Source organism: Schistocerca piceifrons, chromosome 8 (assembly GCF_021461385.2).
Source record: "Schistocerca piceifrons isolate TAMUIC-IGC-003096 chromosome 8, iqSchPice1.1, whole genome shotgun sequence".
NCBI lineage: Eukaryota > Metazoa > Arthropoda > Insecta > Orthoptera > Acrididae > Schistocerca > Schistocerca piceifrons.
Genome location: NC_060145.1, coordinates 89,265,944 through 89,280,993, shown reverse-complemented (window position 1 = coordinate 89,280,993; position 15,050 = coordinate 89,265,944). Strand labels below are relative to the sequence as shown.

The 15,050-nt window shown below is 42.6% G+C and overlaps 1 protein-coding gene across 1 annotated transcript in view; it reads left to right on the top strand.

The window, feature by feature from the left end:
* LOC124712090 overlaps positions 1 to 15,050 on the top strand; it is a 70,680-nt gene that overhangs the window by 36,597 nt on the left and 19,033 nt on the right. Inside the window, exon 4 of the mRNA XM_047242386.1 lies at positions 2,150 to 2,284. Coding sequence (XP_047098342.1) covers positions 2,150 to 2,284 — 135 coding nt within the window. The remainder of the gene's footprint in view (positions 1 to 2,149; positions 2,285 to 15,050) is intronic.

Below are 15,050 nucleotides of genomic sequence, written 5' to 3'. Positions count from 1 at the left end.
ATCCTTAGTATTAGGACCACGAAAATCTTGCTCTACGCGTCTGGATGCTTACCTGTAAGCCCGCCGACAACCGACCTTTGGCTGGGGTGAGGAAGCACGCTTCTGACGTTTGAGCTAATTACAGCTATTGACACGGTGCACACGTACCATTTATTTTACATTTTATGCGAGTCTTTTGCCCTTTTGGGCGTTCTGTATTAATGTTGGACCATGCCTCTTTAGGCAGTTTGTAGTTTTAGTGTGTTCCGAAGAAGGCGTGGCTATCCGCACCGAAACCTAGGTCAACATCCGGTTTCAATTTGCAATCAATGCGGATTCTTTAAAATCATTACATTCATTTTTGAATCGTCAGTTTTCTCGCTGGTTTGATGAGGCCTGGCACGAATTACTCTCTGTGCCACCCTCCTGATATCAGAGTAGCACTTGAAATTTACGTCCTCAATTATTTGCTGGAAGTATTCCAATCTCTGCCTTCCTCTACAGTTTTTGCTCTCTACAGCTCTCTCTGTTACCATGGAAGTCATTCCCGTGTGTCTTAACAGATATCCAATCATCGGTGTCTTCCGCGTATTTCTTTCCTACGCGATTTTACTCAGAACCCCCTCATTACTTACCTTATCAGTCCACCTGATTATCAACATCCATTCATAGCACCCCATCTCAAATGCGTCGATTCTCTTCTGATTCGGTTTTCCCAAAATCCATGTTTCACTAGCATACTGAGCTGTGCTCCAAACCTTTGTTAACAGATGAAACTCGGATGGGACCAAGTCGGGACAGTATTGAGGATGATCGTTGACAGTGAACACAAATTGTCGGATTTCTGCACATGTCGCAGTGCTCAGGTGTGATCCGGAACTGTCATGCTGAAGGAAAGTGCTCTGTGTGTAGACAAACTCTTCCGCGTTTCGAAATTCGATTAGAGCACCCTGTTTCTCACGCACCGACATATTTATGTTACACACCGCCATGTGAACGCACTACAATTCGGAGCTGTGTGGCGGCAGACGGTTGCAACTTGCTTCAGCGAAGTAGAGAAGTCGACTGAGAAATGTTCGTGACATGCAGTACCCCAACTGACCCTAAGAAAGGAATAAAAAATGCGAAGAAATTATCTCCTAGCACGCCTTCACACAACGATTAGGGATGCGGAACACTGAGACTAAGGTGAATCAAAATCAATTACACAGCATAACTGGGAAACTTTAACTATGTTTTGGAAAGTGATTTTTACACCAGGATTATTCAATGGATTTAAATAACTGTAAGTAAAGCTTTCCAGTCGACGTTATGATCTCATTCTAGATACTTCGCAACATTCACTGCTTCACTATTTCGATTCTTACTGTCTTACCACTGCTACCTTCCACAACGCTATAAACAGTCTCTGAGCAATATACATCATATGATGATGAAACTTCCTGGCAGATTAAAACTGTGTGCCCGACCGAGACTCGAACTCGGGACCATTGCCTATCGCGGGCAAGTGCTCTACAAACTGAGCTACCGAAGCAGGACTCACGCCCGGTCCTCTCAGCTTTACTTCTGCCAGTATCTCGTCTCCTATCTTCCAAACTTTACAGAAGCTCTCCTGCGAACCTTGGAGAACTAGCACTCCTGAAAGAAAGGATACTGCGGAGATATGGCTTAGCCACAGCCTGAGGAATGTTTATAGAATGAGATTTTCACTCTGCAGCGGAGTGTGCGCTGATATGAAACTTCCTGGCAGATTAAAACTGTGTGCCAGATCGAGATTCGAACACGGGACCTTTGCCTTTCGCGGGCAAGTGCTCTACCAACAGTTTTAATCTGCCAGGAAGTTTCATATTAGCGCACACTCCGCTGCAGAGAGGAAATCTAATTCTGGGATCATCTGATGATGATTAGCTAGATGATCTGAAACTGGTAATCGTAAAGTAAAAAAAAGTGCACCATCATAAACGATCAGTAGTTCCAATGATGCCTGAAAAACCTTCACTACAGACATTTTATATTAATTTTTCCTTACATTTGTACAGTAAAAGTAAGTTCCTTAGAAAGACTGATTTTTTGTTCGTATGAGGATTGTTCGATTGATTACCAGGACACTGACCCCGATGCCAGCTCACGACGTATTCCTGCCTGAAAGCGGCGTGTTGCTGATTTTCAGGAACACATGAGCAGCGGCCCAGTTTGGTGGACCGGGTTTGCGAACCCGGGAGGATCTTCATGCAGGACTGCAACACGTGCCAGTGCAACACCCAAGGCACCGCAGCTATCTGCACGCAGAAGGTGTGCTACGAAAGTGAGTATCCACGACCTGTCTCTCCGGGAATAAGTAAAGGCAAAAATTACTCCAAAAGGCAGATGCTCTCTAATTCAACGACACGAACACAAAGTGACACCCATTTCCACCGCTGTGGTGTAGGCCGTATCCGGAACGTTAGTAGACCGTTCCGTGCCGTTGCAACGGTAGGTCTGTCGACATTGGCATTCTCCTGCCGCGGGACACTTTCGGAACCAGATTGAGCCGAACTATTTGAAACAGTTAATGCAGAACAGGGAATCAGCGATCATAAAGCAGTTACAGCATCGGTGATTTCAGCCGTAAATAGAAATACACTACCGGCCATTAAAATTGCTACACCACGAAGAAGACGTGCTACAGACGCGAAATTTAACCGACAGGAAGAAGATGCTGTGAAATGCAAATGACTAGCTTTTCGGAGCATTCACACAAGGTTGGCGCCGGTGGCGACACCTACAACGTGCTGACACGAGGAAAGTTTCCAACCGATTTCTCATACACAAGCAGCAGTTGACCGGCGTTGCCTGGTGAAACTTTGTTGTGATGCCTCGTGTAAGGAGGAGAAATGCGTACCATCAGGCTTCCGACTTTGATAAAGGTCGGATTGTAACCTATCGCGATTGCAGTTTATCGTATCGCGACATTGCTGCTCGCGTGGGTCGAGATCCAATGACTATTAGCAGAATATGGAATCGGTGGGTTCAGGAACGCCGTAATACGGAACGCCGTGCTGGATCTCAACGACGTCGTATCACTAGCAGTCGAGATGACAGGCATCTTATCCGCATGGCTGTAACGGATCGTGTAGCCACGTCTCGATCCCTGAGTCAGCAGATGGGGTCGTTTGCAAGACAACAACCATCGGCACGAACAGTTCGACGACGTTTGCAGCAGCATGGACTATCAGCTCGGAGACCATGGGTGCGGTTATCCTTGACGCTGCATCACAGACAGGATCGCCTGCGATGGTGTACTCAACGACGAACCTGGGTGCACGAATGGCAAAACGTCATGTTTTCGGATGAATCCAGGTTCTGTTTACAGCATCATGATGGTCGCATCCGTGTTTGGCGACATCGCGGTGAACGCACATTGGAAGCGTGTATTCGTCATCGCCATTCTGGTGTATCACCAGGAGTGATGGTATGGGTTGCCATTGGTTACACGTCTCGGTTACCTTTTGTTGTCATTGACGGCACTTTGAACTGTGGACATTACATTTCAGATGTGTTACGACCCGTGGCTCTACCCTGCATTCGATCCCTGTGAAACCATACATTTCAGCAGGATAATGCACGAACGCATGTTGCAGGTCCTGTACGTGCCTTTCTGGGTACAGAAAATGTTCAAATGCCGCCCTGGCCAGCACATTCTCCAGATCTCTCACCAATTGAAAACGTCTGGTGAATGGTGGCCGAGCAACTGACTCGTCACAATACGCCAGTCACTACTATTGATGAACTGTGGTATCGTGTTGTAGCTGCATGGGTAGCTGTACCTGTACATGCCATCCAAGCTCTGTTTGACACAATGCCCAGGCATATCAAGGCCGTTATTACGGCCAGAGGTGGTTGTTCTGGGTACTGATTTCTAAGGATCTATGCACTCAAATTACTTGAAAATGTAATCACATGTCAGTAATGGTATAATATATTTGTCCAATGAATACCCGTTTATCATCTGCATTTCTTCTTGGTGTAGCAATTTTAATGGCCAGTAGTGCAGTAAAAATGGTAGGAAGATTTTCCTGTTTAGCAAAAGGGACGAAAAGCTTATTTCAGAGTACTTGACGGCTCAACACAAAAGTTTTATCTCAAGTACAGACAGTGTTGAGGATCAGTGAACAAAGTTCAAAACCATCGTACAATATGCATTAGATGAGTATGTGCCAAGCAAGATCGTAAGAGATGGAAAAGAGCCACCGTGGTTCAACAACTGAGTTAGAAAACGGCTACGGAAGCAAAGGGTACTTCACAGCAAACATAAACATAGCCAAAGCCTTGCAGACAAACAAAAATTACACGAAGCGAAATGTAGTGTGAGGAGGGCTATGCGAGAGGCTTTCAACGATATCGAAAGTAAACCTCTATCTACTGACTTGGCAGAAAATCCTAAGAAACTTTGGTCTTATGTCAAAGCTGTAGGTGGATCAAAACAAAATGTCCAGACACTCTGTGACCAAAATGGTACTGAAACAGAGGATGACAGACTAAAGGCCGAAATACTAAATGTATTTTTCCAAGTTGTTTCACAGGGGAAGACTGCACTGTAGTTCCTTCTCTAGATTGACGCACAGATGACAAAACGGTAGATATCGAAATAAATGACAAGGAATAGAAAAACAATTAAAACCGCTCAAAAGAGGAAAGGCCGCTGGACCTGATGGTCACCAGTTCGATTTTACACAGAGTACGCGAAAGAACTTGCCCGCGCTCTTGCAGCGGTGTGCCGTAGGTCTCTAGAAGAGCGTAGCGTTCCAAAAGATAGGAAAAGGGCACAGGTCATCCCCGGTTTCAAGAAGGGACGTCGAACCAATGTGCAGAACTATAGACCTATATCTCTAACGTCTATCAGATGTAGAATTTTGGAACACGTATTATGTTCGAGTATAATGACTTTCTGGAGACTAGAAATCTACTCTGTAGGAAACAGCATGGTTTTCGAAAAAGACGATCGTGTGGAATCCAGCTCGTGCTATTCGTCCACTAGACTCAGAGGGCCATAGACACGGGTTCCCAGGTAGATGCCGTGATTCTTGACTTCCGCAAGGTGTTTGATACAGTTCCCCACAGTCGTTTAATGAACAAAGTAAGAGCATATGGACTATCAGACCAATTGTTTGATTGGATGGAAGAGCTCATAGATAACAGAAAGCAGCATGTCATTCTCAATGGAGAGAAGTGTTCCGAAGTAAGAGTGATTTCAGGTGTGCCGCAGGGGAGTGTCGTAGGACCATTGCTATTCACACTACATGTAAATGACGTTGTGGATTAGTTCGGAAGTTCACTGTGGCTTTTTGCGGATGATGCTGTAGTATATCGAGAGGTTGTAACAATGGAAAATTGTACTGAAATGCAGGAGGATCTGCAACGAATTGACGCATGGTGCAGGGAATGGCAATCGAATCTCAATGTAGACAAGCGTAATGTGCTGCGAATACACAGAAAGAAAGCTCCTTTATCATTTAGCTACAATATAGCAGGTCAACAACTATAAGCAGTTAATTCCGTAAATTGTCTGATAGTAGGCATTAGAAATGATTTAAAATGGAATGACCATATAAAGTAAATCGTCGGTAAAGCAGATGCTAGACTGAGATTCATTCGAAGAATCCTATGGAAATGCAGCCCGAAAACAAAGGAAGTAGGTTACAGTACACTTGTTCGCCCACTGCATTACTGCTCACCGGTGAGTGATCCGTACTAGATAGGGTTGATAGAAGAGATGGAGAAGATCCAACGGAGAGCAGAGCGCTGCGTTACAGGATCATTTAGTAATCGCGAAAGCGTTACGGAGATGATAGATAAACTCCAGTGGAAGACTCCGCAAGAGAGACAGTCAGTAGCCCGGTACGGGCTTTTGTTAAAGTTTCGAGAACATACCTTCACCAAAGGGTCAAGCAGTATATTGCTCCCTCCTACATATATCTCGCAAAGAGACCATGAGGATAAAATCAGAGAGATTAGAGCCCAACAGAGGCATACCGACAATCTTTATTTCCACGAACAATACGAGACTGGATTATAAGGGAGAACCGATAGAGGTACTCAAGGTACCCTCCGCCACACACCGTCAAGTGGCTTGCAGATTATGGATGTAGATGTAGATGTAGATGTAGAAGAATTTTGTACAGTTTTGCGGTAGGTTGACAGACACAGCAGTCAACTCCAACAAAGCAGGTCAGAATCACAGAAGAATGGCGCCTAGTGCGAATAACGCAAGCGGTATTCGTGTGTATTAAAACGCGCTCATATGCCAGGCGCAACGCGAGCGTGTATGTCCCGTTTTACGTGGTTTTCAGCGTCATTGGTGAGTACTCAGGAGCCACTTCGCAGAACGTGCTCGCCAACACAATTCGTGACCACTGACCTCTCTAGTGGTTACATACACCGCATGAAGCTCATATCTTCCAACAGTTAAAAAGTCTGATATGACTGTGATATCCTCATTAATGAGTGTTGCAGGGCACGGAGAAAATCCCGATGATCGTTGTGTAGGTTGTACTGCCCTTGCGCTATTCAGTTTTATTTCAATAGCGGTTATGGGCTGGTTCAAGCGCCATTTTGAAGGTAACGATGTAATTTGATACCAGAACCCTCTAGCCGGCCGGGGTGGCCGAGCGGTTCTACGCGCTACAGTCTGGAACCGCGCGACCGCTACGGGCATGGGTGTGTGTGGTGTCCTTAGGTTAGTTAGGTTTAAGTAGTTCCAAGTTCTAGGGGAGTGATGACCTTAGAAGTTAAGTCCCATAGTGCTCAGAGCCATTTGAACCAGGAGCCTCTAGGTTAACTGCGTTTGTTAATTCAAGGTCGCTATGTAATCTGAAACTTGTAATGACCTTCCACTCATGCCTCTATGGCAATTACTAGACTAAAAAATAGCGAGAAAATGAAGATTATCATCTATCCCATCCATCCACGAATCCAGGATAAAAGAATGACGTAAAAAAGGCAGGAAACCAAGTCCTCCTTCCCCCTTTCCATTTCCTCTCTAGCACAGTCGTGTGAGACTCCTCATTTGAGGTGTGCATCGTAGTGAAAGGATCAGAGAGATGAGCCACCTGCCCTAGGCCTAATAAAAAGAAACTGGCCAGTGTAATATAAGTACACTGCAGGACAAAGTAGAAAATAGCAACTATGCACTACGAACGAATTATCCAAACGAGACTGAAATCGGAGATGTGATGTACATGTACAAACAAATGTTTACAATTTCAGAAAAATAGGTATGTTATTCAAGAGAGATCCAGAAGCTGATGAAGTCAGTAACACGTTGGTTTACCACTGGCCTCGAGCAACCAGTGGCGCTGGAACGGACTGACGGAGTTGTTTGATGTCCCCCGAGGGACACAGTGCCAAATTCGGCCCGACTGGCGCCGAAGATCGTCAAAATCCTGAGATGGCAGATAGGCCTTGCCAATAATGCTGGAAACGTTCTCAATTGGAGACAGATCTGGCGTCCTAGGTGGCCAAGGTAGGGTTTCGCAAGCTCGAAGACAAGTAGTAGAAACTCTCGCCGTGTCCAGGCGACCGTTATGTTGCTGAAATGTAAGCACAGGATGGTTTGTCATGAAGAGCAACAGAACTGGGCACAGAATATCGTTGATGTACCGCTGTGCTGTAGGTTTCCGCGGAAGACAGCGAAACGGGTCTTGCTATGAACCCAGACCATTATTCCAGATAATCGGGCCGTATGGCAGACAGTAGTTAGGTTGGTATCCCACTGCTCCCTGGGGGATCTCCAGACCCGTCTTCTGCCTGGACTCGGGTGGCCTGGAGTAGCATTGTCTTCACTGATGAGTTTCCATTAGAAATGAGGCCCGACGACCAGTGAAGATATGTCTGGAGTCGCACGGGACACCAGCCTAAATGTCGGTATCTACATCTACATCTACATTTATACACCGCAAGCCACCCAATGGTGTGTGGCGGAGGGCACTTTACGTGCCACTGTCATTATCTCCCCTTCCTGTTCCAGTCGCGTATGGTTCGCGGGAAGAACGACTGCTGGAAAGCCTCCGTGCGCGTTCGAATCTCTCTAATTTGACATTCGTGATCTCCTTGGGAGGTATAAGTAGGGTGAAGCAACATATTCGATACCTCATCCAGAAACGCACCCTTTCTAAACCTGGACAGCAAGCTACACCGCGATGCAGAGCGTCTCTCTTGCAGAATCTGCCACTTTAGTTTGCTAACCATCTCCGAAACGCTATCACGCTTACCAAATAACCCTGTGACGAAACGCGCCGCTCTTCTTTGGATCTTCCTATCTCCTCTGTCAACCCGACCTGGTACGGATCCCACACTGATGAGCAATACTCAAGTATAGGTCGAACGAATGTTTTGTAAGCCATTTCCTTTGTTGATGGACTACATTTTCTAAGGACTCTCCCAATGAATCTCAACCTGGCACCCACCTTACCAACAATTAATTTTATATGGTCATTCCACTTCAAATCATTCCGTACACATACTCCCAGATATTTTCCAGAAGTAACTGCTACCAGTGATTGTTCCGCTATCATATAATCATACAGTAAAGGATCCTTCTTTCTATGTATTCGCAATACATTACATTTGTCTATGTTAAGGGTCAGTTGCCACTCCCTGCACCAAGTGCCTATCCGCTGCAGATCTTCCTGCATTTCGCTGCAATATTCTAATGCATCGTCCGCGAAAAGCCGCATGGAACTTCCGACAGAATCTACAAGGTCATTTATATATATTGTGAAAAGCAATGGTCCCATAACACTCCCCTGTGGCACGCCAGAGGTTAGTTTAACGTCTGTAGACGTCTCTCCATTGAGAACAACATGCTGTGTTCTGTTTGCTAAAAACTCTTCAATCCAGCCACACAGCTGGTCTGATATTCCTTACGCTCTTACTCTGTTTATCAGGTGACAGTGCAGAAATGTATCGAACGCCTTCCGGAAATCGAGGAAAATGGCATCTACCTGGGAGCCGGTATCTAATATTTTCTGGGTCTCATGAACAAATAAAGCGAGTTGGGTCTCACACGATCGCTGTTTCCGGAATCCATGTTGATTCCTACAGAGTAGATTGTGGGTTTCCGTATCGCTCAGGAATACATCCAACAACTCTGGAAAATCAATGCTAAGCGGAATAAGGGCTTGCATAAGGACCAGAGGTGGACAAACGTACAATTGAATTTGTGAAGCTCTTTCTCTTGGATAAATCATCAAAATTTTCTGAAATTGTAATCGTTGGTTTGTCGGTACCTGCACATCACATCTACCGATTTCCGCCTCATTACAATATTTCTTTTGTGGTACGTCATTTCTGTTTTGTCTTCGAGTGTCTTATTAACACCTTAAGTGTCATTAATATGTTTGTTGAAAATGATGGCATTTTCTGTAAGCACTCCTGCATATGTCCGACTGTCATTACTATGTACGATTTTGGTATAATATGCACATCTTCTGACCGATTTTTCCCACTCTTCACGATTGTCAACCAGAAACACATATAAATACTGTTATTTAAAAGCTTAACAGTTACCACAATATTTATTTAAACAAATAAACTATGGCTACATTACAATGTAAGCATCTTGTCCCTGAATTATTGTTGTGTGATGTCATAGTACGTTAAAAACAATAAAAGTATCTGTAAATACTTCAATGTATGACCACCTCCTAATGCTGTTTATAATTTTGGGGTAAATTATTACATTATTTAACCAACTTTTTCCCACATTTCGGGATCATCAACCAAACACCCACCTAAATGCTAACCTTTAAAAGTTTAGTAAATAGCACGATGTGATAACGAATACAGCGATATCTCACGCAAACAGAACAGTGCGATATTTTAACAAATACACCAATTTCCATTTTAAACACTTATCATAGTGCGATATTTTATGAAATACACCAATGTCGTACGTTAAGCAACTAGCACGCAGAAAAAAATGCGGTCTATCTACTACCAAGTCGTCAAGCAGCTTGTCCCTATGTGACGTCACTTTCATGCTACCTTAGACGTTCTGACACTCTAAGACTACAGCAGGAGATGGGCGTAGGAACGTTTCTACAGACAATAAACCGTTAAAATTACGCTGTAAACACTTTGGCACTGGGGAGGAGTGGCGGATAAATGCGTTTATTTATTTTTTTGACGAATCTTCCGTTATCCACTCCATAAATGCGCGTGGCCTCTACACTGCCCGTCTGCGCCTTACGGCCAGGATCGCATTCCTTCTACTACAGTGTTAATTAAGCTACTGGAGTGCAAACTAGACGAGCAGTGGACAACGGCCTACACATGCGACAGGTAGTGAGATGGAGAGACTGAGTGAGATGGAGAGAATGGTCTCTTGGATGCTCTCTGCCACAACGACCAGCAACCATCAAAAAACCACCCACACGTGATAGAATCAGTGATCAGAGATGTTGGAATAACCCAAACAGAATGTCCATTCCACTTGATGTTAAGGCACCCTGCTTTCGGATACCCAAGAAAATCTAAGGATATGGCTGCTTAAAATTCAACTGAAAGCGCCTCAAAAATGACGGACTTCGGTAAGGTGGTAATCATTTTGGCTACAGTAACGTCTTATAGCAAAAGTCAACAGATTATGTTTCATAACGAATGTCAAAGAAACTTGTTCATTTTTGAGAATGTACTAAACCGGTGACCAATTTTGCATAGTGTGATTCCTAATTTAGGATAGGGTTGTTTCAGAACGAAAATTTAAGACTTCAGAACTTACGGAATTTTTTGCTATTACAGAAACTAATTCTGAGAAAACCCCAATTTGATTACAATAGTGATACACTTGCCACTACATTGAAACTTGAAACATTATAGATGATTTTAAGAGCTGCATTTGTTCATTTCCAATGGCTTGCATTGCCTTCCTCATATTTTACTGTGTCGAAACCTTTCTTTCCTCCCCACGGATCTCCTGAACAACAACAAAATGCAAAATCTTTAAAGGGGCCCCCTTCTCTTATGGCCGATGTTACCCTGTCAGCATTCGAAATTAGGCATCTGTACCATTTGACGAATATGGCCGCCCTACCAAAAGATGTATCAATTATTGTATTTAAAAACTGCTCACAAGTTTCGTTAAAGTGATATATCACTAATAAATAAGACTAAAATGTCAAATTACTTACCCTACTACTTTGATGCTTACCTTTTGTCTACAAAACCTTACATTCGAATGCAAAGTATTAAGAAAAAGACAACTGCGAGGGCAGAATACAAATGATGCACTTGACACTAAAATGGCGAAAAAAACAAGGTGATTAACCAGTTTCCGCATTGGCAGTACTTCCCAGGGAGCAAATATACATCTCTTCGGAATTAGGTCACCATCCGAAAATAAGGTGCTTTACGCTAAATGGATTTCTTCTGTTTCCTCGAAATGTATTCTAGCGCTTTTTTGCCAGTTTTCCCCAATATGCTGTTTGATGGCAGTGTATTACTACTGTGTATTGTAAACGGTATATTCGTCATGACACCTTGTCAGTAGTGCGACTGGTCTTTCCCCTATTAAAGTGCAAAAGTACAGATATGCGGCATCATTTCTCTCATATATCCAGTGATTACATTAAAATCCCGTACCTTCTGCCAGAAACAGCAACTACTCCCAGTGTATAATGAGTTTTTCAAGCATATCTGTCTAATCAATGTAATATTGCTAAAGTAAAGCATATGGATCCAGCCAGTGAATTATAACTAATACGTTACGGACAGTTGGTGTGGTGACAGAATGAGGTATACTTCCTTGCAATACATCCCAACACAGCATCAAGTCACAGATTGCTTAGTCAAGTGTATATGTTGACTCTGGAACGCAAAATAGGCCTTCCAGCGTTTTGTATCTAAAAGCGAATTGTACCTAAAAGTGACTGCTACAGGGATCTTGATGCAGGTAAATACAATGTACTGTAAATAAAAAATAAAAAGGTGAAGAGACCACTATTGTTCTATTACATTACTGATGATAACTCATTGATAAACAACAACCTTGTCTTACACCTCTTCCCAGTTCAGTTTCTTTGCTGATCACACCTCCTATTCCTACTCTTGCTCTCTGGTTCAAGTATAAATTTCTAACTAGCCGTCTATCCCTCCATTCAACTCCTTGTTTCCTTACGACTTTCATCAGTTTGTTCCACCTGACATAGTCAAAAGCCTTCTCAAGATCGATGAACATAACATACACCTTCCTTTACTTCTCCATGTACCTCTATCTGAAGGAAATTATTAATGAAAGTTTTGATGGAAGGAGAGGAGTTTGTATAGGGGGTCGGAGTGTTGAATGCATAAGGTTTGCAGACGACATGGTTGTGACGGCAGAGAATGCAAGAGAGATGGAACGAATGTTATATGATCTTAACACAAAATTAGAAGAATATGGAATGAAGATGAATAAGAAGGAAACGAATAGCATGGTAATTGCAGGAAAGAAGAGGAAATGCCGTATGAAAACAGGGGGAGAGGAAATAGAGCAAGTGAATAACTTCAATTACTTGGGAAGTTTAATAATGGATGATATGTATTGCTCAGCAGAAATTAGGAAAAGAATTATAATGGGAAAAGAAGGATTCAAGAGGAAACATAAATTACTTTGTGAACCACTAAACAAAGATCTGAGGAAAAGACGTGCGAAATGTTACATTTGGAGCGTTGAACTGTATGGTGCGGAGACCAGGACGTTGAGGAAGGAAGATGAAAGAAGATTGGAGGCACTAGAGATGTGCATATGGAGAATAATGGAAAAAGTGGATTGGGAAGACCAAGTAAGGAACGAAGAAGCATTAAGAAGAGTTGGAGAAGAAAGAAACATGCTGAAAGTCATCAGAAAGAGAAAACGGAACTGGATTGGACATTGTTTGAGGTGAGACTGTTTATTAAAAGAAGGAATAGGAGGAATGGTGCAGGGAGAAAAGGGAAGATGAAAAAGAAAATATCAAATGCTGGACAATATCAAAGGAGACAAATATTCAGAAATGAAAAGACGCGCTATGGACAGACAAAAGTGGAAGAGGCTTAACCCATGACACGACCTGCTGTAAGGCAGAATACCATACTACTGCTCACTGATAGCTTCTGCTGGGGCTGTGCTAATCATGCTGCACATGCACAGAGCAATTCTCTCTACTCATACCCAAACACCTCTCTATTAACGGAATTCTCGCGGTTAACGTCAGTGTGGCATTCATATGCATTTCGTTTTATGGAATCATTTCACTTTAGATTGTTCAGATGGTTACTTCAAAATATTCGAAGAGCTCATAGGTCTTGGGAAAGTATATCACTGGAATCAGAATCAAGATAAGGAGAATTTGACAAATTACATTCCACAGCCATGAAGCCACTTGAGGAACAACTTTTGTGCCTGTGCTCTTATGTATGGAACTTGAGTTTCAGCACTTTAGCATAGCAAAGAAATAGGTGCCAACCAGTTTACACTGCAGTAGACCACTCACCTTTCTTGTGTCGTTATTCCCCCATTCCACCCCCCACTCCCCGAATGTGGTGACGTAAATTATAATTCAGACTCGAACAGATGCAACATGTGTTATACATAATTATGTCTCACATTAATGCCAGAAAAACACGTTTTTCTGGATTCAGGACGTTATTCTCCATAATATCATAAAATGGAGATATTACCGCATTAGGACTGGTTACTACAAACAATGATATCTCACAGGTCTATGGACAAATAGCAAAGGATTTCGAGAACATAAAGTATATGTACCACCAATGTCACTCTGAAGTTTTTCCACTGACTAAGAAGAACACTTGAAGGGGATATGCATGGAAAAGTTTACCTTCCAGACAATCAGGACCAAGAAGAGGTCATTAAACTATGTTCTGTCTGCCTAGAGATTTAAATTACTAGGTAATATTTCACACATCCGATCCCATTGTTCTACTGGAAAACTCGATATTCGTTGTAAACAAAATGCATTTCAAAATTAGAAGGATAGAAAGTGGGGCTGTATATGATTTAGGAGGTACAGTTTGTTAATGGATGGAGGCAGCAACACACAGTGCTATTCCACTATGATGAAAGAAGTGTTAGTGGGGCTTGTGCTTTGAGGATTTCGTAGAAAAGTTATGTATATAGATAGTTCGTCTCTAGGTTTTGGAGAGTGAGTTTGTATCAAAATAAGTAACGCAAATGGCCATATCTTTTGACTACGTAGACTTAGAAACTTAAATGTTTTGCACTGTCAAGGAACCATAGACTTTAATTTTTGACAAAAATTTCAAATTTTTCTGACAAAACGGGGTCTTAACAGACGGCCAGATCTTTTGATTGCATTAACACAGAAATTTAAGTTTCGTACATCGTCAAGTGACCGTAGATGTTAATATTTGACATAAATTTCAGCTTCGTACCTTTATCCGTTCCTATATTTCACATAAATTTCAGCTTCATTCTTTCATCCGTTCCTTAGAAGAAGGGGTCTTAAAAGATGGACACACAGATAGATGAACAACAACTAGTCAAAGAAATGTTTGTTGTGTGCCATAATTACAGAATAACAATTTTCAGTCTATGTCGTTTAGTTGCACAGTAAACCTTCCTTTCTGCCAAATTTCATGGTTCTAGGTCGTTGAAGTGCCCTACTGGTTCTGATAAATGAATTTGTGGGTATCAAAAACGACCGTTTCTTTTGATTACATTGAATTAGTAGCTTAGATGTTTTTGCGTCGCCAAGGGACTATGGGCTTTAGTAGCTGCATAAGTATCTAGTTGATATTACCCGTTCCTGATAAAAAGTGGTTATAACAGATGGCCAGATAGACGGGTGGACAACAAAGTGATCCTAAATGGTTTCTATTTTTATTGAGTGAGGTATCGAAACAAGAAATGTGGACTGACAGTCCTATTTTAGACTATATCATAGTGTAAATCTGTGTGGTGCATCAGATTCCGTTACTGTGTTGGAGTACTAGCTATTAGTCGTAAATAAAAAAAAAGGTTTTCAAAATTAGGAGGATAGAAGTTGGTTACTTACTCTTATATGTCAGAATACTGCCGTTTTAATGGTACA